Source organism: Merops nubicus, unplaced genomic scaffold, assembly GCF_000691845.1.
Source record: "Merops nubicus isolate BGI_N331 unplaced genomic scaffold, ASM69184v1 scaffold9928, whole genome shotgun sequence".
NCBI lineage: Eukaryota > Metazoa > Chordata > Aves > Coraciiformes > Meropidae > Merops > Merops nubicus.
The window spans coordinates 99,424-124,544 of NW_008626334.1; the positions used below are offsets into that span (position 1 = coordinate 99,424).

At 44.0% G+C, this 25,121-nt stretch overlaps 1 protein-coding gene across 1 annotated transcript in view; it reads left to right on the top strand.

The window, feature by feature from the left end:
* LOC103778378 (collagen alpha-1(XXII) chain-like) overlaps window positions 1-25,121 on the top strand; it is a gene marked incomplete at its 3' end in the record, with an annotated part of 106,830 nt that overhangs the window by 73,377 nt on the left and 8,332 nt on the right. The window contains exons 10-13 of the mRNA XM_008945960.1: window positions 174-227; window positions 1,003-1,038; window positions 20,146-20,199; window positions 21,715-21,768. Of these exons, the coding sequence (XP_008944208.1) occupies window positions 174-227; window positions 1,003-1,038; window positions 20,146-20,199; window positions 21,715-21,768 (198 nt within the window). The remainder of the gene's footprint in view (window positions 1-173; window positions 228-1,002; window positions 1,039-20,145; window positions 20,200-21,714; window positions 21,769-25,121) is intronic.

The window sequence follows — 25,121 nt, forward strand, 5'->3', positions numbered from 1 at the left end:
ATTCCTGCCCAAAAAATCAAAGCAACAGATAGCTGACCACAAAATACAGATCTAATGTGGTGCACTGCACACATGAGTCCTACAGGAGTTGTAAGAGGAAATCTCAACTGTTTGCCTGTCAAGAAAGGAATTAATTAACTCTGTGGTGTTAACACCCTTTCTGTTTTTTCTAGGGAGAACTTGGCATCCGAGGGCTTCCAGGTCTCAGAGGAGAAAAAGGAGAGTCAGTAAGTAAGAAATACCAGGGTGATTTTATGTAAGGAGATGGACATGCAGGGAGTTGTTTTCTCCTTTATGGTGAGAACTTGCTCACAATGTCCATGTGCTCTGTTGAATGTTTCTTCTGCTGGGCTTTAATCCTAGGGGGAAGCTGAGCTTTATGGTACCCACTGTTATTTCTTGGAGGGGGAAATGGAAGAGTTCAGCCATGAATACAGCTGATAACTGACTTAGCATTGCCCTTCTAATCAAAATATGTAACTTGGGTGTACTTGATTCTAGCACAGCTGCACATCTAATGGGGACAGTATGAGGCAGCTGAACACAGAGAAGATGCAAATCTTTCCCAGCTCCTTTACATTCAGATGACCAAATACAGCTTTCCCCAGCTGCAGGGAGCCCAAATGCCAGACTTATCAGTGAGAAAAACTTTAACCCTATGGAAAATTCATTCTAAAAATGATTGTTGGCATCTGTGATTTTGGAAATGCAATATCAAATTCTGCCCTGAATAGAAAATAAGATGTTTTCCTGGCTGCAGTAGAATTTGGGATAGGTTTTCTATTTTAATTTGTCAGTGAATTAATATCAAGGAATTATACTTAGAGATAATTACTTTCCCTATAGTAGCTGTCCTGTGACTTGTCTGTCCATATATGTATGGATGGATAGATAGATATGTCTCTCATATATAAAACAAGGAAAACATGAAATATGTATTTATAGTGTTGTTTAGTATCCTTGCTCTCAAATGTACCTTTTCCTCTCTTCTTTCATTTCCAGGGCAGAGCCTATGGCAGAGGAGAAAAAGGAGAAAAGGTAAGCTCTGATCCTTCATTGGACTAATTAAATGAGAGTTGCTTGCTCTTGTCTTCTGAAGCTCAGAGATTGCTTTTGGAGTGCATGGGGTGCAAGAGATGTGATACACTTGGATCTTTGTGAAGAACTTTTATGTTGTCTTATGCCTCCTTCTGCAGAAAGGCTTTTTGTGCTCATTGCTTGTCCCCTTTGTGCTCTTTTGAGTTTCCTTTCTGCGTTGGCCATGTAAAAGGCTATGAAATTGAAATAATAATCTTTGCCTTGTGTAAGCAGCAGTGAGTTCATGGAGGATAATACAGTAAAGCAACTGGCTGGGAGGATGAAAAACAAAGGGAAAGTGTAATTTTGAGTTTATTGTATTTTCAACAGGATTAATTTTGGGTCACGAGGAGACTGCTACACTGTTTCTTTTCATTGGATATTTACATTAGTAACCTGAAGGATTCATTTCATTAATAACCTGAAGGCATTTTCTTCCTGCAAATATTAGGCAGGACAGTGTGTTAAGACTCGGAGGTTAAAACTGAGGCTACAGAGTAACCACTAAAAATCACTAGGTTGTCTGTCTTGGAAAATATGCTCAATGGTGACCAACACTTGGAAACAAGCAGCATGACTGGACTAATTTACATTAAAAAAGATGTTGGTTTCCAGGCAGTTCTGTCTGCAGACTTTCCATTCCCCACAACAAAATGAGGCTGCAAACCTAGATTGCAGAGAAGTAGCTCTTTCTCTCTGCAGCTCCATGTCACATCTGGTTGGGGGTGTTTCCCTTATCACCAAGATGAGATTTCAAGTTGTGGGGAGCAAAGGGAAAAGATTGACAGGAGGGGGTAAGAGATAGATGGATGTATTAAGGAAGAAGTCGTCGTGCATACTGAAAACAAGACTAGGAATCTGTGGAGATGTTTTCCAGGGAGTCTGTGGCTACCTGATTTCTCAGGGAATTTAAAACAATATTGGATTGTGGTCTGAAAGGAAGAATGCTGCACTAGTGAGAACATGACATTTATGGCCATTGCATCTTCTCATTTCTTCTTTCTAAGATTATGATATATTGATTGTATATAGAGGTAATGCATCATGTGAAATTACAATCTAAATGAGGATTGCTCATGGCAGGAAATATTATTGAGCCAGGCTAGAGACATGGGGGCTATAAAGCACACAGTTCTGCATCCATCTTCTGCAGTCCTCCCACTGACAGCCACTATTAAGCTTGGAGACTCAGGATTCAGCCTTTGGAAACCAACTCGTGTTTGGCAGGTGGTGAGTCTGGTGTCTGGTGGGAAACATGATGTTTACAATATGAGTTGTGCTGCAGTTGAAGCAAGTTCTTGTTTTCTTATGTTTTACCTCTGCAGAAATGTGTCAGAAAACATCACTCTGTGTTATTGTCATGCCTGGGAAAACAGGTCTGCAAGTCTGGGATGGAAGGGAAGAAATAAAAAGGCCCCACAATATGTGCAGAATTTGTCCTTTTTTTTATTTGGATGGCCAAACAGTGTTGACTGTCCTGATCAAATGTGTAGGCGTGGAGAACTTGAGTTTATGGCCAGCTTGTTTTGTTTATTTGGTACTCCTGCCACCCAAGGCAGCATCTCCTCATCTGTGGAGGAAGTGTTTTTGGTATCTGGTGTGCTTGTGCCCCATGTCTGCCCAATGGCTGAGTGTCAGAACCCTTGCTGATGGAGAGCAAAGGTCTATCAGCTGTACATTGCTGGCTTGATAAAAAATGGGGCCTGGGGATGTAAAATCATAGAATGTCTCAAGTTGGAAGGGACCCATAAGGATCATCAAGTCCAACTCCCTACAGGACTACCTAAAACTAAACCATATGACTAAGAGCATTGTCCAGCCTGTCTTTGAACTCTGATGGGCTTGGTGCCATGACCCCTTCCCTGGGAGCCTGCTCTAGTGACCCTTTCCATGAAGAACCTTTTCCTAATGTCCCATTTGAGCTTCCCCTGATGCAGCTTCATTCCATTCCCTTGCATCCTATTGCTGGTCTCCAGAGAGAAGAGGTCAGCACCTCCCTCTCCACTGCTCTCCTTGAGCAGGTTGTAGGTAGTCACCCCTCAGGTTTCATCCAGGTGGCCTCACCTGCTTCTCCTAAGTCTTGCCCTCGAGGCCTTTCATCATTTTGGTCACCTGCTCTGGACACACTCTGGTAGTTTGATGTCCTCCTTCTGTGGAGGTGCCCAAAATGGCACAAAGCACTGGAGGTGGGGCTGAACCAGGGCTCTGCAGAGTGGGACACCCACCTCACTCAACCAGCTGGCTGTGCTGTGTGTGATGCATGTGGGACACAGTTGGCCTTTTTGGCTACCAAGGCACACTGTTGACTCATATTCAACTTGCCATCAACTCAGACTCCCAGATCTCTTTCCTTGGGGCTGCTCTCCTGCCTTTCATCCACCTATTTGTACGTGTAACCAGGATTACCCTGTCTTAGATGGAGAATCCAACACTTGCTCTTGTTGGATATCATGTGGTTGGTGATTGCCCAGCTCTCTGTCTACCCAGATATCTCTGTAAGGCCTCTCTACCCTTGTGAGAGTCCACAGTTCCTCCTGGTTTAGTATCATTGACAAACTTACTTAATGTACATCTGATTTGTGTGTCCAGATTATTTATAAAAACATCAGAGAGCACTGGCCCTAAAACCAAGCCCTGGGGAACCACAGTGGTGACTGGTCACCAGCCTGAAGTAACCCATTTACTATAACTCTTTGAGCTTGATCCATCAATCAACTGCTTACCCAACATATTATGGACTTCTCTAGCTCTGTGTTGGACATTTTGCCCAGAGGATACTGTGAGACACACAATTACAAGCTTTTCTAAAATCCCAAACCAACCACATCTCCTGACTTCCTTTGGCCAACTAATTGGGTTACTTTGTTATAAAAGGAAATTAGATTGTTCAAGCAGGACTTGCCCCTCATGAACTTCGACTTGCTGTGACCAATGACTGTATTGTCTCTGAAGTGTTTTTCAGTAACTCCCAGAATAACCTTCTTCATAATTTTACCAGGCACTGAAGTGAGGCTGACAGGCCTGTGGTTGCCAGGGGCTTCCTTCTTATTCCTCTTGAAAATCAGGACAACATTTATCAGCTTCCATTTGACTGGGGCCTCTCCAGGCTCCCAAGACCTTGCTGATGGTCTGTTTGCCCACCCTGGTCGTGGCACTCTTGGTCGCTAGTGCTCCCTAGGGGCTTCTTTGATAGATGTGGGGACTTGGCCACCATTTCTCCTGGCCTTGCCCTGGTCTACTTAGCTGCTGTGGCATGAGCTGTGGGATCCTGGTGAGTCTCTCCACACCTCTCATACTCTCTGGTTCAGGAAGCCTCATTGAACACCACATTCTATACTCCTGAAAAGAAGAGGAGAGCCTGTGAAATGAAGCCATTCCCAGACAGGAGAACACCTGGAAGGAGAGGATTCATGTGGCTCCTTGCTGCTTGCCTGCTGTGCTACAAGAGCTGCATGAGCATGAATTCTTGTTCTTCACTCTGGCTGTGACAGTTTTATGTTGCCTTGATTTTTATGGGTGGGGGCCAGTGCTAGGAGACAGGATCAGAGAGATTGGACTTGAGACAGCTGCAATCTGTGCAGTTGTTGCTGTGCATGTGCTGTGGGCTCCTTTATAAGGACAAGGCTCACCTCCTAAGTGTTGATAGAACAGTTATCTCACTTTAAAAAGACTGAGATGACAAGATTAAAATCATCCCCTCATCGTAGCATTGCTCTCCAGCTGTGCTAGTGCCAAACACCTGCCAGGTCCTGCTGTTGCCAAGTATTGTGTGTAGGGCAATTATCTGAGATCTGAGGCATTTGTTAGAGGGCAAATCCTCTGCTTTTCTAGGAGGACAGCAGAGGCAAGAGGCCATTACCTCAGTTATATCACTAAGTTAAAGCCAAACTGATGCTTGTATTAGAATATGTAACATGCCAAGCACATCATTAGTGGGAAACCAAAAGATAACAGCAACAGTGGCTAAAATCCTAATTCATGTTGACGTGAGGTCTTGTGTGACTTTGAAAACCAGGAAATTCACTGTGATGGTTCAAGCAACAGCCCAGAGTGTTCTGCCAGGCCTAAATATCTCAGCCTGGTAAAGGATGTTTTTTATGTAGAGAAACATGCATGTGCAGACCAAGGAATTGTGCATAGATATTAAAAAAAAGAGAGGAAAATAATACATCTACAGGTGCTTGTGTAAACTGCTCTCAAGTGGATTTTCTGTTTAGGTGTAATTCAGCTGCCACTGCTCTGTGTTTGATCTTCAATTTCAACTGTTGACTGTTGTCTTTCAGCCCTTGGAGTGTTTAATCCCTGTGGCATTAGGTGTAGTCTGTCATATTTATGGCCATAAATCTGTATCCTTTTACTGTGTGGTGATTCACTTGTTTTGCACATGCTTATGTTATTGACCTGATTATTATACACTGGCAAAACTCCAGTTCTATAACATGATAACCATGAAAGGCAATGTTTTTGCTTATTCTGTAGGTTATTCAGATGGATATTTGCTAAACCAGGTGGCCTAGTCTTGCTAGCTTTATAACTCTTCAAACCTCTTGATCCAAGAGGAGTAGGTGAAGAAGAGGAATGAGGGCAGAAGGAACAGCTGTAGACCATTTCTGAGGATGATTCAAGCAAGACAGGTCTTCAGTGACTCTTCAGGACTTCAGTGATCAAAGTCAGGGAAATCACATTTGACATGGGAGGTTCTGAGGTCGGCACTCCTGGGGCACAAGCATCCACATCGTGAGCCAGCCTGCCCTCCTAATGCCTCCACACAGAACTGAACTTGGAGACTTTCAAATACTTATGCCCTGCTCTTGGAAGCACAGTGGTGCTGACCCACCCTTCTACCATCCTAACGGCCAACAGTGGTGGGCAGGTGCTTGGAAAAGAGATGACTTTGGAGAAGATATGATGAAAATCTGTCAAACTTTCAGATATCAGTAGGAAATTATTTTTCACTGTTTATTCTGTTGTAAAAGCTAAGGAGAAGCAAAACAAACTAGCTGTTGGCTAGTGCAAAACAAACTAGCTGTTGTCTAGTGTAAAACAAACTAGCTGTTGGCTAGTGTAAAAGTGTAAAATGAACAAGATGAAGCTGCTTTTCATACAGTGAGTATCAGAGCTCCTCTTCTCTGGAGGTTAAAATTTTGTGTGTCTAGAAAGTGCACTTGAGTTGTTTACAGATGTCTCTCTTTAATTGTCTAGTCAGTACAGAGACATCGTCTCTGCAGACTGTGGCTGGTGATAGCAGCACAGTAGGCTGGAGAAGTGGCCCACAAAGGCACTGCTGCAGCTGGGATAGGAGCAAGCTAGAGCTTTGGCCTGACTGCTGGCAGCTGTTCTTAGACTTTTGTACAACTCTTGAACATTCCTAACAACCTCATTGTCCCAGAGGGGACAGAAGTATCTGTAGTCCATTCAGAGCTTGGGCCAACACTGTCTATAGCTGGTGGAGAAGAGTAAGAAACACAAGAAAAGTGTCATAAAAAAATGGGGTCAAGAGATCACTATTTTTTTTTTTTCCACACAAAGCCAATCTCTTGGAGGAGAAAAACCTAACCAGGAGAACCCACCTGCTGCAGAGGGGATGGATGGAGGTTATGTTATGGTTTATACTGGGACTTCCCTCACTAATGTGTTTTTTCAAGAATATCCAAGCTTTCTCTTTGTGCTTTTTCTGTTTCCTTTCACACTAATAATCACACATGTAGCGATGAATATAAGAAACAACTTTAGTAGATTAAGTCTATACTCTCCTGACAGTATATTTTTCATGGTAATGACTTGCTTTGATAAGAATGCAGAAGGATTATTGTAGGATTTCTAATGAGAATGAAACCTCTGAAGTGGCTTGGCTTCATAGAGGTGCAGGGACTGCAAGACCAAGCATAGAAAAGAAAAGCAGGCAGATAGCTAAGGCTCTGGGCTAGGCTGCAGGAGACCCAGGCTTGAAACTTGGCTCCAACAGATTGGTTAACATGGGCAAAGCAGCTAGACTTTGTTCCTGTGAAAAGAAGCTGGAGAACCTCTTTTCCTCCAGGCTTTGTATATCCTGCCCACTAGATCCTTCAAACAAAGGCTTTGCCTTCCTTCTCTCTTCCAACTTTGAGTTATTGCCCTTTTTATGGCTTCTGGAAAAGCTGTGGAAAAACACCCTCTTTGGAACAGGTTATTCACAGAAAGTCCTGTGCTCTCTTTGCCCTGTGGCAGCAGGCTGTAGGAAAGGTCTGACCTGAAAGCCACGCAGCTTTTTCACCCACTGCTGTGCTGTCAGCAGGGCTTACCCAACGAGCAGGAGCAAGTGCCTCTGGGGCAGGGCTGGCTGGCAGCTGGGAACGTGGGGCACCAGAAAATGAGTCCAGTTGTGCCTGCAAAAGGTGCTGCAGGCAGAACTGGAGTCTGATGGCTGTGGCATGCTGCTTTGATGGCAAAGGAGAGCTTTTGCATGGGTATTTTTAGAAGGAAGCTTTTTGGGACCAGAAGGGATGTGTGTGTGATTTGGCTGCAGGTAAGGCTTAGGCTGGGAGTCATATTTTAGATGCACAGAGCTAGAATAATACTTGAGAGTCAGGTCCCTAAGTAAGGACCAGCTGTGTCCAATGGTAAGTGGAGCTGGGAGTAATACCATGAGCAGTAGGGTGGAGGCCTCACCAGCCAGGGCTTATCCTATGGCATCCCAGCAAGGGAGCAGGGTGGGGCAGCGATGGTGGCCAGGTTTGGCCAACAGTCCAGGTCACCACACTGGCCTGCAGTTTATGAAGCAAGTCTGGTCCAAGCCAGAAAAGTGATTCTGCAAGTCAGGGTCAGGATTAGCAGGGTGCCAGGCTGCTGCAGTGTAGCTCAGGCAAGAGCCAAAGGTGGGAGCCTAAAACCAGCTTCAGCCCAGAGAAGTGGGAGCAACCATCTGAACTTCTAGAAGCAGGATGTCCTTCCTGTGCACTTACACAACATGGAGCCTGGGTATGCATGAACCAGGAATTAGCCCTTATTCCTACAGCTTCCAAATAGAACTAATTACTGCTCCAAGAGATGATAGGTGTGTCCTTTTTGCTGCTGAAACCTTGAGCCTGGGTCAGGGAAGGTGCAGAAGTGAGGTTACAGGCCTTATTTGGGCTGCTGTGGTGTTCAGACATTGTCACCAAGTCCCAAAACTCTTAAATGCCACCCAGTTAGCCCAGGGCTGGTGAGCTGGACAGTGCTAAGGAAGCAGCAGGAGCCTTTGTGCATCAGCATCCAGGCAGTGGATCAGCAAAGGTCAGCAGGCAGTGCTCTTTCAGGGAGCACATCTTGACTGTAAAAAGACAGCCAAACATCTCCAAGTTTGGAGATACTGCTGAGTTTGAAATCTGAAAACAAAACTCTAACTGCCCAGTAATTGATGTTCTTGGAGACTGGCTGTGGAAACACTGGCTCCTTTGGGTTTGGTTCTTAGCACTCAGATCTTCTTTATTATAGAATAAAAAATAATGTGAGCATAGCTCAAACTGACCTGGTAATGAAAAGTGAAAGTGCAATATCTGCAGGTTTTTTTCTTATTGTTTGTTTGTGCTGGGAATCATCTCTCTCAGGAACCATCCTTAGCTACCAGACTTCATCTGGTTAAGGTCACTCAGCACTTAACCTCTCAGTCCAGCAGTTAAACATCTGTATAATAACACCTCATCCACTTGATAGGGCTGTCATGCAGCTCACAGGAGTCATTCATACCTCTCATTTCTTTTCTAAATCTTATGATTAAAAGGTGAGGTGTTAGTATCTGCCTTACTACTGTGAGTACATTGTGAATCCTCCTGTGTACACAGGCAATTTCAGTCGGCATGTTGAGTGTTTGAGTCCTCTTAACTGTAGTTAAAGTATACTCTGCACAGCTAAATAACCGTGGCTTGATGGAGTTCTCTTTCTTAACAATAATTAGGGAGTTTTAGATAAATTGTGTGGTTTTCTGTGACCTGGAGTAACAGCTGCAGATTGTAATAAACAATTGGAAGCCAGAACACATAATAATTGTGCATCGTGACAGCTTAATTCTCAGCAGTGCAAGAATACTGGTAGCTTGGGGTTTTTTCCATCCATAAACCTAGAAAATATTTCCTCCTTTTCAGCACTGGCCCGTGGCTGGCAGGTGCATTGCTGGTATAGAATGACATCTACTGGCAACCAGAAGTTTGCAGAGTCTCCAGCACTTGGCTCTTTAGAGGATTTCTCTGCCGAGATCCATTGGCAGAGTGGGAAGGGAGCATGTGAGAAAGATTTGCCAACTTTGTGCTGCTTCTGGTAGAGGAACTCGGGCTGGGGGGAGGGAAGAGATTGCCTTGATTCTGTCATTGATAACTCTTGTTTGATAGTGGGGTGCTCCCTAGAGTGATATTGCAGTGGGTAGGTATGGATTAGCTGCCTGTTCTGTGGAAAACAAAAAGCTTTCCTAGCAGTCTGGACAATGCTGAAGTGGATCTTGTAGCCTAATGAATCACACAGAGCTGAAGCATCACACGGAGCAAGTGGCTGTCACTAGACTATCAAAGGCATCTTAAGTGTTCTCAGCCCCTCTCCCTGTTGCATATTTTCACATCCATCTAGTTAAGCAGCCAGATTTCCCCTTTTCCACTGATCAAAGCTGTTGCCAGGCTGAGTTTTCTTCTTCATGGCTGAGAAGGTTCAGGTGCCTTTTTCATGGGTTCCCTGGAGGTGCAGAAGAAGGCAGGTGAGACCATGGCAGCACCATGTATTCACGCAGTTCTTTAATCGCCCGCACACAACCCTGAAAGTCTTTCATTTCTCCTTTTGGGTCCCTCACTCTTTTTCTTAAGCACTACCTGGAGATTTTGTCTCCCAAAGTCCACAAGGCCTGTTGTATCTCACAACAGAAGGATGGTGATCTGTGTCTGAGACCTTACTGGGTAATGACCATGCACGTAGTGGCAAATGCCAGATGGGGAAAATGGGTTTTCTTTCATGTGAGATGTTTATTTTCAAGTTGAAATGGTGTTTGGACCATTAGTGGTTGTTATTTCAAGAGAATCTGATGAGTTTGGTGGTGTGAGTAGGTTTGGGTCTCTGGAGACTCAGTTTCTGTTTCTGGCTCTGTACCATTGTCTCCATAGGGGATCTTGACCTTGCCTTCCTCCTATCTCAGCGTTCAAGTAAAACAGCAAGAAAATCATGACCTTTGTAATGCACTCTGAGATGAGAAGACCTGGGGAGCAGCATCGTTCTGTAAACAAATATGTCTAGTTGGACCAAAAATGGTTTATAATTTTGGCAAGTACTTGACTAAACAGCCTGAGGTATGTTTGGCAGTCTCTCTGGCAGCCAGCAGAGGTGTATTGCTGCACGTGTACAAGTAGGTGGTGATAAGACTTAAGGCAGGATGCTGTCTCCAGTTTGGGCATGGTACTTAAAGAGATGTGGAGAGAAGCTGCTCATTGGAGAGAGAAGAGAAGGAGAGGAATGATCAGTGACTTTGCAAATTTAATCAGCAGGGTGAGAGTGAAAGGAATGGGCTCTGCAAGTTGGGTAGAAATCATGGGCTAGATGGAAAAGTTTTCTACGTATTTCCATGAGAAGCCAGAATAAATTCTAAGGGTTGAATGTGGAGCATGAGTACAGCTGATGTTTAAGAGCAGATCAGCACTGGAGTTTGGAGTGCTCTGACACAGTACTCCTCTGCCCTAATGTGCTCTTCTCAGAGCTACTGACATTTTTGAGGGATGTATGGAGGTCTGAAGCATCATTAACTTCTCAGGAGCAGAGAAGAAGGAATTAATACATTTTTCTTGCAAGGCAAAGTCTCAACTAGTAGGTGGCAAATCATTCACAAGTTCAGAACTATTTTTTCTGTGTGCTATTTATAGATGTAAGGACATAAATTAATCAATGTCATGATACATGACTGGATTATTTGTCTACTTCAATGAACACTTGCCCTCTAGCCCTTGGCAAGCTGTTTGTCTGGTCCTGAGCAGTGGCAGATGCCAGCCAGGAACATCAGCTTGTACTGGGAGACAAGGAAGGTTTTGGAACAGGGTTATGTTTTTCACATTTGGAAGTCTGACAAATGTATCTTTTACTGAGGACCCTCTTACCCCAACTATGCAAACAAGAAAAACTGGAATTTCAGGAACTACTGGTCCTGCTTCTGGGACTCCAGCCCATTGTAGTCCAGGTTACTTTTCAGGTTATTCCTCAGTGCAGTGTTATTGCTGTACCAGCTGCCTGCTGTTACCTTTTACCTCCTATTCAGTATATTCAGTCATAAACAGGGCTGCAAAGCATTTGATTGTTTCTTAATTTGAATGTTTCAACAATTGATTAAGCAACTCTTCTGGCTGCTGAACACAAGATTTGAGACACGACAGCTCCCCCTTGTATTCTCCTGTGCTTTCTCTTTTGCAGAGGTAGATGCCTTCTTCAAGTAAGTGCTTCACTTGGGGCAGCACTGATTCTACATGGCCCAGCAGTTCAGTAGTTGCCAAAGCTGTCTGGCCACCCCAGTCTGTCACCAGCTACTTACATAGTGAGTGCAGGAGTGTTGTGCTTGGGATGCAGCTAATATGAAGCTAATGAGCAGGATCTTGGGCACCAAAGACATCTTTGACCTCTTTAGGATATTTCCCTGCTATTCTGAACTCTACAGTGACCTTGATTAGGGTAGAGCTGCTTACCATATTGGTGAGTTCTGATGTGTCTTCTCTGCTGGAGTACCAAGTTTATGGGTGACCATGTGTTCAACTGACTGCTACACAGCTGCTGCTTCACCTGCTTTGGTACAATGGTGGAGTAGCAAGTTTCTTCAGAGAAAGATATCTGTTGGTATCCCTGAAAAATTATCTCCCCATAAGAACAAGGACTAGGATCATATGCTGAAGGGTCATAAGGATGCTGTTGGTCTTGTGGTAGGGTTCATGATGTTCATGATAAGGTTCAAGGGTTCAGAGACCCTTGAAAGACCGAGGTCTCCTGAATTTTTCCTGGAGAATTACCTTTCAGAGACAACTGACTTCTATGCAATGCATTAAGTAAAGTCTTTGATCTGTTTGCAGTACAAAAAATGCCCATAACTATCATTTAACCAGCTCTCTGCATACTGAGGTGGGTTTCATGGTAGACTAGCCATGCCTGCAACTTCTACTGACCACTGTGTGTCATGTCCACATGACCTCTCTGTTTATTAAATAAGTGTATAATAATACAAAGACCCAGTGGAGAAGAACTTCTTTATTTCTTAGAATGAACTAAAGTGAACTCCAAGTTGAGATGAGTTGTCTTATTTCTTCTGGAAGAAAAAGATAATGCTGTTTCTGGTGTCAAATTTGCCAAGATATTTTAATTGGGTTTTAACATCATTAAGCTAATAGAATTCTGCATCTGTGCATTGGAGAATGGCAGTCATTTGTGCTGCCTGTCTGGTCAGCAGCTTTTGAAATAGAGCTGGGTGACACATATCCACTGCAGCTCTGACTCTCAGCTGGCCTGCAGATCACCCCTGGGTTTTAATGAAACCTTTGTCATCGCCTTGCCACTCTACAAAAAGACAAACACAGAATTTACAGTGTTTTTCAAGAAGATATTTATTATTGTGAAACGTTTCATTTCAACCTCATCAAGGGGCTCCTGAATGGGAAAACTTAGAAAGGAAAGGTATTACATCCTTCCAGACCATGCAGTCTCCTGGAAGTGTTGTCAGACAATGGATTCTGAAGAACACTCTCAACTTGCCACATCTCTTCTGTCCCACTTCTCCACTTTGCTCACCAAAGAGTGAGAACAGTTTAGTGTGTAAGCATGGATCAGCAGTAGGACACTTACCCATGGTCTTCTAGTTTTACTCTTTGTGAACATGAGGTTGCCAAGTTAAATTCAGGCCAAGGAACCAGCAAAGAGAACGAATAAACTTATGGTGAGGGCACTGACCTAGGACACTGGAAATCTGCAGTTTCTGTCTCTGTCCCAGGCTCTGTGACCTTCCATATGTCTCCTGCTCAGTTGTACCTCTGACTCGTCACCCTCATGAGATGAAGGCAATATTACAGTTGCTATAACTTCCTTCTCACTTCACAGGGATGCTGTGAAGTTAATTAACAAAGGAGAGAGGGGTGTGTTAATGGCAAAGTGGTAACACTGCACAGTTCAATTTTGCTTCTGTTTCCATTTCATCTTGCCCATTTTCTTCTGCTTCCCTTCAGCTCTTGCTGTTTTGTCTCCTACTTTGGATGTAGATCCCCCCAGTTTGTGCAGCTGTCAATATGCTGAGCGTGTGATTCATGAGTTTCTGCTTGAAAGATTTTTGAAGGTCTCCCAATGACACTTTTATTGATGTTTTGTGACAAGGTTAGAAATTATTTTGGTTTAGGACTAGAAAAGTGGCACTTCTGTGTTAGATATAAAGTTTGGAAGAGAAAATACAGAAAATGTATAGAATTGACCTTAGAGTGATCTACCTTCTGTCACCTGCTTTGTAAGCTGAAGGAAATGTCCAGTGATTTACTGGAATTTGACAGGCAAATGAGACTCTAACCATGTGTTTTGGACTGATTTTCCCCCCCATTATTTCTTGTTTAGTTTGCTCTCATTTCCATTAACGTAGGCCACAACCCAGACTTAGAAATAAAATATGTGATTATAGACCACAGCTGTTCTCAAGTTGGAAGAAATATTTGTAAACTTGGCAGCTGCTTGAGGAGCTGCAAGTGGAGGAAATAAAAGCAGTTAAACTTGAGCAGATTACTTAGAAACCATCACTGAGGGATTATTCCTTTGTGTGCTACTGATGTCTTTGCAGAATCAGGTAGTGCTGATCTGTCCTATCTCTGTATCTTTCCATCGACCTGCAGATCCCTTTCTTCTCCATTTTAGGTCTTTTTCTTTTCAGAGAAATTCTGCCATGAGGCTGGATATGGCAAAATCCCTGTATGGAGGTAACAGCATCGAGCAATTAAAGTCATCTGCTTCATAATGTCATAGTTCTCTCTGCTCAGCCACGTGGGAATCTCGATGAGATGTAGATATAATTTGGTCACAGACCATATACATAATGTTGAGGTGATTCTGCGGGGTAGTGAGGATCACTGTAACCCAAGTGAGGGGAACTGTTGGGTGATATGCAGCAAATGAAGCTACGTGTGCATATGGGGATCATGTAATGGAAGGTTTAAAAGAATAAAAAGGCAACTTTCATGATCATGGAGGGTTCACTAACTCTCCTATGAGGACAGGCTGAGAGAGTTGGGGTTGTTCAGCCTGGAGAAAAGAAGGCTTCAGGGAGACCTTATTGCAGCCTTGCAGTATCTGAAGGTGCCTTCAGGAAACCTGGGCAGGGACTTTTTACAATGGTTTGTAGTGATAGGACGGGGGGAATGGGTTCAAACTGGAAGAGGGTAAATTTAGATGTAAACAAAAAGCTCTTCACTGTGAGGGTGGTGAGACACTGGAACAGGCTGCCCAGGGAAGGTGTGGATGCTCCACCACTGGATATATCCAAGACCAGATTGCACAACCTGGTCTAGTGGGAGATGTCCCTGCTGTATTATTAATGTACTTCCTCGGAGGTACAACAACTACTCCCACATTCAAGTTTTTGTGCACTACTCTGTTGACTGGGGAAGCAATAGGTCACCCCACCTGCAGCATAAAACTAATCCATAAAGTGCAGGCTGAGCCTTAGAGAAGCTGCCTTAGAATCTATGCTCTGTTGCCCTCCTTAACAATTAAGAGACTTCAGTCTCTTCTGCCTTTGCTGCTTCTTCCCAGTTCCATGGAGATCTTGGTCCTTCTAACCTTCCTATTCATGTCCAGATGTTCCTCCAGAAAGGGACAGCCTTCAAAGTTCAGAAACTCACAAAGTAGATGTGTGGCAGCAGAAGTGCATGGCATAAGCAGGTAGGTGTGGTTCACATGTCACCACCAGCAGCTCATTGTGTTGAAGCTGGGAATGCAGCCAGCCTGTGGATATAGAGAATTATTTTTATCCCTTTCAGTGGCACAACCAGATTTGGCCTTGGTGCAAGGAATGTGATGGGCTTTTCTTCTCCAGGGCTTGATGCCAGCTGCTGAAGACTACCCATTTTCCTGCTGTGGTGCCTGGATCCTTCAGCCCAGCACCCTTCATGACCATATCTGCTTGGCAGCTTTTCCCTGGCCTGTGCTCTCTGCCTCTGCTGTTTCTTTATTGTATTTACACACTGCTTGCAATTTTAAACTGAGCTTTAGTGGCTGTCATTTAATATTTATTCACAGCATTCAGCAGAGTGACCCAAGCAGAGAACAAATGAGGCATTGCTGTAATTCAAGTAAATAATGGCAGAATAACTACTGGAAGTTGAAAAATGACGTTTGTAGGAATGTGTAGCTCTATGTACACTCTGTAACCTCTGAACAGTCCCAGTCTGTGTCAGGGTGTGACTTCAGGGCTTGCACTGTGCAGCCCAGAGGATGAAACTAGAATAGGTGGTTAGCTTTCTAGTGGCTAAGAGAAAGACAGCATGCCTGTGAGCCTGGAAAGGGGAGATCTGCTGCCTTCCTTTGGAGCTTAACTGCTGGAGCTGTAACTTCCCCAGCAAGAACTCTGAACAATATCATTTCAGCCCCTGATGATTTCTTCTTTTGCCAATTTTGTCATTCTCTAAGTGTACCTTGCCCTGGCTTTAGAAGGTAGTTTCCAGGACAGATGAGCTGGCAAGAGCCCCTCGAATCACTAGTGCTGGAGAGAGAGAAGAGCTTTTCTTCTAACCCAGCTGATCTAGTTGGTGGGATTGAGGGGAGGGGACAGACGCCTTTTGGATACACCAGCACTTCCCTAGGTCTGAGCAGCACGCTGAACGCACTGCTTGGGATTTTACCCAATTAAAACAAAAACTAACAGACAAAGGAAAAGAACAGGTGATGGATCTGCAGTGCAGTTTGTGAAGTTGGGTCGTTTAAAAAAGCAAGAAGAGTTCTTAGTGAAGTAAATTGCTCTGGCATCAGGACTCTTCCAGTTAGCTGCGTCCTCGGGGGGGTTTGGCAGCTGCCTGTGAGTGCAGGGTGTAAGCTCTTGGTTCCTTTCCCATCCCTGCCTGTCACAGCCCCTCTGGCACTGTGTGAGCACAGCAGCACCAGCACTTCCCTCCCTCCTGCCCTCTTCTGCTGCCCACTCCTGCAGGGGACAGTTTACTCTGTGAACATGAGCCTTTTGGCACAGGCAATGCAATTCCTTCTTGTGCTTTTGGTAAGGTTCAAACGTTTGCTGAACCTACCCTCAGCCTGATGTGTTTTTCTGCTTGGTGAGGGATGTAAGGAAGCTAGCCAGGGCTAATGGGGAGTCAGTGGATGGAGCCCTTTCCATTTTGTAGCCTGGTGGGGTTCACTGGTGGTTCCTGGAGACATTAAACCCATCTCTAAAATCTTTCTGTGTCTCTAAAATGCTTCTATGCATTTTTTCTTGTGGAAGAACTGCTAAAGTTGGTGGATACTAGAAGATTTCTCCTGCAGGCTGGTTGAGTTTTGATCCAGTAAAGGGTCAGCTCTGTGCCAGGCTGTTTGATGTGTGGCATGTGGTGCTTCAGTTTAAGCAGCAGGAGAGAGGAGATGGCAGTAGAAACAGGTGAAGAAACTGATTTTAGTGAGCTCCTCATAGGAGCCTTGCTGGCTCTCATATCCCCTGAGCATGGTGCATCCCTGGAGCCTTTTTTCTCTGCTTGGAAAAGCTGGTGAGTGGGTGGCAGTTCAGGCTGACCAGCTGTCTCTGTTATGGATGGTCATCAGGTTGGAAAGGTTTGCACTTTCCTGCAAATGCCCATGGAGCCTCTTGGCTGTGAAGGCCAACAGATATCCTCTGGGCTTCACATCTTTGCAGGCAGCTGCTTGAGATCTGTTAAAAGCCAAAAGGACAAAATCATACTGCTTTAGTCAATCTAAAAAAAAAAAATCCAAAGGAAAAGCCTCTTTCTCTTCCTGGGATAGCTGTTGGTTAGGAAACAAGTTGCCATTTGGACCTGAGGAAAGGAGTAATCTCATTGTTGGAGGTTTTCAACACCAGATTGGAAAAACTCTGAACAACTTGGCTGGAATTCACTGTTGATGGTGCTTTGAGTGGGAGGTTAGACTTGAAACCTCACGAGGTCCTGCCCAGCATGAATGGCTCTGTGAGCACTGTGCATCCAACTTATTGACTCATGCTGTGATCAACTCATTCAGCTGTGCCAAGGAATTGCCACTTCACAGGGAAAAAAACATAGGCAAGGGAAGAAGCTAATTAACCATACTCCTTCATTTTGTGTAGAAGAGACACAAATCATTTTCCTACCTATGCTGCACACTTTGCTATGGAACAGCAGTTTCTTCAAGTTATATTAACCTCTTAGAGCAAATTATTTCCTTAAAAATCACATTTGCTGTTTGATGGGTTTTCTATCTCATTAGGGAGCCATTCAAATCCAGCAGATCTGATTTTTACCACCGGCTGCATTGCAAATTCTAGACAGAGTGCTTCATTATGGTTGGACCTGATGGTCTTAAAGGTCTCTTCCAACCAAAATGATTCTGTGCGTCTCTTCTACGAAGGCTCAGTTAGCAAATGTGATTATAAAAGTATCTAATGGCTTCAGTTTGGATATATACTACAGATACTTTCCAGATACTGTCTTTTATTAACCTTCAGGTGCCAAATATACCTGTAAATAAATAAGAGCAGATTTTGTCATGCTGTCTGACATGGACTGGAACCTTGCCCTAGGAATACACAGATCTAAGTCTTCTGGACTACTCATGCAGGAAATAAAGACTACAAAGACTGAAAGTGGCAGAATTTGGCCTGAATTTATCTAAATATGTGGGTAACCCATAAATATATACAGGTAACTTATAAATCCATGCATCAGTTTCTTAGCCACTTTAATGCTCTTTCAACAAGATTCTTCAATATTATTAGGGTTTTACAAAAGCAGATGGGCAAAAAAAACCCCTCAGCTGCTTAGCTCTGCTCTGTGGCATGTCCTTTGCCAGCAGTTCTAGTGGCTTAACATCCCACAGATGGATGTCCACTGTTTCAGGCACTGGTGACAGTCCATTGAAGGACTCACACCAACACCTCGTTGGTTTTTTTTTTTTTTTTTTCCAAAATATGCCCTTGCCATTGGAAATTTGGTGTGACAGTAAGTTGGCCATGTCAAATTTTAAGTCCCAGTGCTTTGAAATGTGGCAACAAGAGAGTTTTTCAGTGAAATGTTTCTATGCTTCAAATTCTTCTTTTTAATGAGGATAAGTCTGTAATCTTTTTCGTGGAAGAAGACTGGTTCTGGATTTACAAAACAGAGGAAAACAATGGAATGGAAAATTGAAAGTGAACCTTTTCAAATACAGGCAAGTTACAGGTGACCGAAAACATCATTACAGCAAAGCAGAGGAGCTGGCCTTGATGCTCAAGAGATGATAACTGTGCCATCTAAAACAGACAAATGTACCACAGAATGGGGTGGCATTTCTTCTGAGATGTTTTGTCCATTTGTGTTTTAGGGTGAAGAAGGTTCCCCCGGATTTCCTGGGCTGAAAGGGGATAAGGGAGAAAAAGTAAGTCTGAGTCTTTATTAATTATCCAATCAAAATTTTAAACTGTTGTGGAAGGCTAATGAACAGACACTCTCTTCCAGGTCTTTTTTTTTCCCCTTCTGTATTTTCTTGTTACGTGTTAACAACCTGCTGAGAAAAGGAGACTAAACTCTTGTGCTATTTTTCAGCAAGGTGCACCTTAAAATCTTTAAACATTGATGTTGTTCAGCCACATTGGACAAACATGTGGAGATCTCAAGGGCTTGACATTTATCTAAACTTTCTGAAGCTCCAAAGCAGAGAAGAGTGAGACTGAATAGCAGCCCGGTGCTAATGCCTCCACATCCAGAAACACCAGTGTTTCTTCAGTATGAGACATGGAAGGCCAAAGATTATGATGTCCTGTCTTGCAATGATCATAAATAACTTTTAGACTGAGATAGCCTTTAGCTGCTTACTGTGTCATCATCTCAAAAACAAACCAAAAAAATCCTCTACCAGGCTTCCTCTATCGACTAGTGTTTGCTTTGGACACATTTTTCAGCTATGCCTTGATGCTTACAGGAGGGATTTGGGGAATTTAAACTTTTTCCACCTCTTGTAAAATAGCAAATGTTCAGGACTGCAAGGTGAGATCCCCCTCCCAGTAACACACAGCAAATGAGCTTGGTTTAATCAGAGCCCAGGGTGGCAGTTTGCAGTGCCCATTTCTCATTGGAAACTTTTTTTCACAATGCTGTTAAGAAGAAACCACTACAGTGCCTAGAAGGAAAAACCCTGAGCCAGTTGCTCACCACCTACATTGCCTTGCCTGTTGTGTCTGTTCTCTTTCCATTCCCCATTTGTTCTTTTAAGTTGCCAGCTGCATGCAGCAAAAATTGCCTTTTCTCTGTGTTTGCTGCAATCCTCTCCACATATTCAGTGCCATTTGTCCTGATGTATGGGAAGATTTAAAAAGTGGTGCCTGGGTTTCTGTTCCTTTGTTTTCTACAGCTTTGCCTGTTCACAGCTCTGAGACTTGCTTCCTGGTGGCAGGGTAGTTTGTGAGGGCTGCTTTGATTTTTTCTAGGTTTCTCTTCTGTTTGTTTTCAGGCTCATTACTTATGTGCATTGTAGCTGTGGCTGGAGGCTTCTGAGCTTTGGGATGGATGCTGTACAACCAAGGAGTGAAAAAAAAATAAATTAAAAAAATTAGTATTCAGTCACAAAATAACAGTTTTTGGATACAAGGGAATGGTAGACAGAAAGGCTGAGGGGAGATGATATTAAGATGACTCAATTGTTACATATTTAATTAGCTGCACAGCTTTTGTATTAATTTATTCTTAAATGAGTTAAGTGGCCAAGAGTGCCTAGTTCCTCATTAGCAGCTCATCAATCGGCCACAGCCTGTTAATGGCAGCAGCAGCTCCTCCAGAGACTGTAAATAATAAATGTTTGTGCTGAAATGATTCTCCTTGTTCCTTATCCTTGTCTTGATGCCTCACTCATGTCCTGGCACTTGCAGGGGGTGTTAATATTGTTCTGATGCAGATTCTGTTGTTGTTGCAGGGGTCCCTGGGCTCCCCTGGCCCCCCCGGGAGGGATGGAGCAAAAGGAGAAGCCGTAAGCCTTTTTGTTCCTCCCCTTTCATGGCAAGGAAAGCAGTGGAAATCAATCTGTGATGAGTGGAACGTGTCTTGGGGATTTGCATGGCTGTTTTAGGACCACAGGAATAACTGGCAGGAGGTTAACAGTCCCAGCTCTCTTCCTCACCTCTTCACAGGGGTGGCAGATGTCCTGTGGATTAGCTGTGCTGAGGGGCTCCCAGGGCAGCTCTGGTCCCATCGTTAAGATGGGGAAGGGGGTGGTCCTGGCAGCCTGTGGCTTGGGACCTGCTGCTGCAGTGTTGGTTCATAGCTGCAGAGCCTGGGCATTTAAGCCTGGCAAAGAGTTATCAGCTAGTGGAGGTGGCAGAGGGTGCAAGGAACCATCCTGTGCTTGCACAATGGACAGGGGTGAGAAAAATGGATGTGCCAGTCACAGAAACAAGGACCTGAACTCCTCTTGTGAACCTCTGAAAGCTAAGAGCACAGGAGGAGGTGCAGGTTAGCTCAAAGAAGGATGAAGCAAACCAAATATTGTCTTTAAGAGGAGTTTAAGTCCTCTTTTAGGAGGAGTTGAGGCATAAAACCACAAACTATTTTTCCAGAATCTTATGGAAGTGTGTTTTAGAGCATTTATTCCTTTCCCCTGCTTGATCACAGCTTTAAATTATCTTCACACTGGTGGTGGATCTTGATCATCTCATTCACCATCCCTTTGCATCAGTCATTTGGCAGCAATGGGAGGAAGTTGAGGAAAGAACTCTTTGGAAAAAACCACAGACTCATTTTCCAGAATCATATGTAAGTGTGTTTTAGAGCTTTTCTTACTTTCCCCAGCTTGATCACCGTGCCTTTAAATTATCTTCATGCTGATGGTGGATCTCGATCATCTCACTCACCATCCCTTTGCATCAGTCATTTGGCAGCAATGGGAGGAAGCTGAGAAAAGAACTCTTTGGAAGGTCAGGCACAACCAGAAGTAGTGGACACAGCAGAAAAGCTTTTTTTTTTTTTACTGTTTCTGCTTTGTGCCACACTTGTTCCCCTTCAGAAAACTGTTCTTTTTCCAAAATAGCTTCCAGAACTGATGCAGCTTCATCCTATCACACATGGCATGTCCTGAGATTGGGCAGTGACATTAATTGGATTTGCAACATTTCTTACAGGAAGGGTTTATTGCACTGCAAGGTAACTATCCAAGATAAATGCCTTATGCTGTCTCCAGGAAATCCATGGGAGTAGACTGTAGCTGGTGCAAGCTCCTCACAACCTAGAGAACTCAATTGCTGCTGCTTAGGTGGTTGTCTTTGAAGAGCAGAGAAAGAGCTGCTGCAGTTTTTGTGTTGTCCCTTTCTACTTTGATTTCTGTGAAGAAAGTACACCTCAAACTTTCAGATGTCTGGGTAGTGGTCCTGAGGACTAGATATTGGACAGAGCTTCAATTTCTAAAGCTGTGTGCGTGACTGGTTTGGGCCAGCCTAGCCCTTGTAGATAAAGGATGAGCATTGACCACCCATATTGCTGTTACTTGCAGGGTGAACCAGGACAACCAGGAGCATTTGGGCTGCCTGGGCCAGCAGGTCCAAAGGTAAGCTTTCCATTTCTTCTTTACATGGACAGGTATAGTTTTTTTCACTATTTTGTTTTGTTTTGTTTTGTTTTGTTTTTTAATGTGTGTATTGCTTGAATTGCTTTTTGTTTCTGACTTTCAATATTCTCACTGGTGACTGAAGAAACTCAAAATGTTTATTTTCATCAGGGGGTCTGCTAAGGTATCAGTAATTAGACAAGGTATGTAAAAAGAAGAAATGCCTTTTATTCAATCATAAGCATAGGCGGAGGTGGAAGGAACATGTTTTGGGGCACACAGGCCTTGCTTCACATCTTCCCAACTCTCACAAAGACACTGGTGAGAATTATTATCCCTACTCTGTGGCTGGGGGCAGGGAAATCATGTAGAGATCCTAGCCTGGATAATTCTGCCTATTTTAGGAGCTTCAGTTTTGCACCAGTGGCAAAGTGATACAGAACTTGAGCCCATGCTTGTGTCAGTGGGTGTGCTTCTGAGTGGGGGTCTGGTGAGGTTCAGCTGAACGTCAGAAATGTGCCCAAGTTTTGAAGCATTTCTCATGAGCCATTTTTAACTTTCCTTCTGACGTCTTGGCTCTCCTTGCCTTGTTCCCTGGTTACTGAGGGGTTAATTACCCATTAGCTGGTTTCAGTCTTGTTGCTATAGCACAAAAGGATGATGGTGCATTATGTTGGCAAGTGTTTTTTTAGAGGCATCGTGCCCAGCAAGTTCAACTCAGCCTATGAAAGGTGCTGCAAAGAAAACAGGTGGATTACCCAAATTCACTTCATCCAGGTCTGCTCCTGTACAAGCAAAGATCTTTCTTTCAGGAAGAGTCATATCTGATCATCTAAACTTCCCATGAGTTCACTAATGCCTTTGTCCTCAAATGGGAGTTAAGTATCTGAGCACATTTCATAGAATCATAGAATCACTCTGGTTGGAAAGGACCTCTAGGATCACCAAGTCCAACCTTCATCCCAGCATCTCCCTAACCACTAGACCATAGCCTCAAGTGCTACATCTACTCCAGATGTAGTCCTGGTTGTCAGTTGGCTCTGAGAGGACTCTAGGAAGCAGTTCATTTACACAAGTCTTCCTGAGCTCCTCAGCTGTGGAGAGGCGTTTTCACAAAGATGTCTTTTTTTTTTATTTTCCTAGAGGAAAATGTTCATCTTTTCCTGAGGTCTCAGCAGGAGACTCTGGGAACTACTGGTGTGTTTGTGGATTAGTGGAGATGCTTGGCAGCTGTCCTGTGGTTCTCTGCAGGAGCTGTGTTGCCTTCAGCACCAGGAAGGGCTTGGCTGAGGAAGCTGCATGGCAGCGGGTTTAGCAGGGGACACGTGGCAGCTGTAAGGCTGGGCTGAGCTGAGTGGAACCACTCTGGGTAGAGTTTGGCCCTTCAGTGGGATTTGGGAGTGGATGGAATGAGCTGGGTTCATCCCCCACAAGAGCCTGTCAGCTGCATCTCTCCTATCCTATCAACAAATAAATACACATTGTCTCTTTGTCCTGTGTGCTTCCCCTAGCAGAATGACAGGCCAGTAGACTATATCATACTCCCTGTGGGATGAAGTTCCTCACTCTTTGCAAAGTTTTTAAAAACCAGGCTAAACTGAGGCATCTACATCTGCCTCCAGAAGGGTTTGATCCTAGGAAATGCTCTGTATTTCCCACCAGGCACACACAGTTCACCAAGTAATGAGGCAATGCAGGATAGAAGTTCAGCACTGTGGTCTGGGCAGAACAGCTGCTGGTGGGGCTGGACCTAAAGATGTCTGACTAAGGCAGGTGCTCCCAGGGATGAGGTGAGCTTGGCAAACCTCAGCCTCTCAGCTACAGTGGCTAAATATAAAATGATGGTGTGCTTTCACAGTGACTCTTATTTACCTGGGTGGTTGCACTGCCTATGTACAGTGTCCTTGAGCTGGAGTCTGGCCTCAGCTATTTTAAGAAACAATCCTGACTTTGCTGACAGGGCTTTAAAATCTAAAATATTAATTCTTCTCAGAGTAAAGTCCAACCACCTTGCTGGTGTGGAACAAGGTGTGTAGAGATGGGTGGAAGTGAAACAATCAGAAAGGTCACATCTCCAGTTACTGTTGTAATGATTTTGTTTTTTCTAGATAACTTATTTTTATTTAGAATAATCAGCATCAGTACAGTGGCTCTGGGCTCTACCCGAGGCTCCGTGGAGAGCTACCTTGCAGTTTCTCTGGTTGGTTGGGAGGTGGTCCTTCCCAGCTCAATCCATCTTCATTTGCATTGAGCCAGGCAAGCACAGTGCAGGCTCAGCAAGTGTGTATGTGTGCCCCAGGACACTCAGCCCCCTGTTCATGGGCTTGTCTGAGGGATTTCCAGTCTTTTGCCTCAGTAGGAACTGCCAGCACTTGCTGTTAAGCAGGTCCCTCACAGCTTTTACAGACCTCATTAATTGTGTGAAGCTTCCAGTAGCACAAATAAGAATCCTGAAGTCTTCTGGTAATAGGTCCTCAATCCACAGTGGTACTGTAGTGGATGATGAGCCCATTAGGGCAGATGTTATGGGTTACAGGAGTGAAATGGCCTCAGTGTGTCATCTCTGGTTTTACTGCTGTTGCTGCTCAGTGAAGTCTCCAGGGGAGGTTGTTCCTAGCTCAGTGTCTTCATCTTAAAAATGGGGGGTGGGATGGGGTGTGTTTGTGTTTGTTTTTTTTTTTTTTTTTCCTTTTTCATCAAACTTGGTGGGTAAACCTCATTGCTCACCCAGAGGGATGTATGGTCTTGCTGGCTACGAGCTGGTGGAAGCAAAGAAGGGCCCTCAAAGACAGCCTTGTGCTAATCAGGCTTGGAGCTTCTCCTTATAGAAGATTCCACAGTTGTCTGAGATGGTGGGAAATATTCACTGGAGAAAAATCCCACTTAAACACGCAGGACTTTGCAGGTTAGTTTAAATAGAGTAAGAAGATCCAGAGAAAAAAGGCCATAGCTTAGGTCCCTCACTGTATATTACAGCAGTGAAACAAAGCTTGACATTTTGAGACCAGGCTCTTTAGCCTGTGAAATCCTGCAGCAAATATTCAACCCTTTCCTCCTTCTTTTCTGTATTTTTAATAAAAGTTAAAGAATTTTTTCGTGGCTGTCATTGCGCTGGCACTGACACAGCTATAGCCTTGCCATCTGAACTGACAGTTATCTGCACTTGATAGGAAAAACAGAGGGAAAGGAGAGAAAAAAAGCCTTTGAAATATATAAAGTATTAGGTAAGAGTTTCATTTTGACAAATTTCCTTCTTGCTTCAGCTACTGAAGGTCTCACGCTTCTCTGGTTCACCAGACATGATCTCAGCACAGACCTTGGGTGGGATCAGCAAGTATTCTCATTCAGACAAA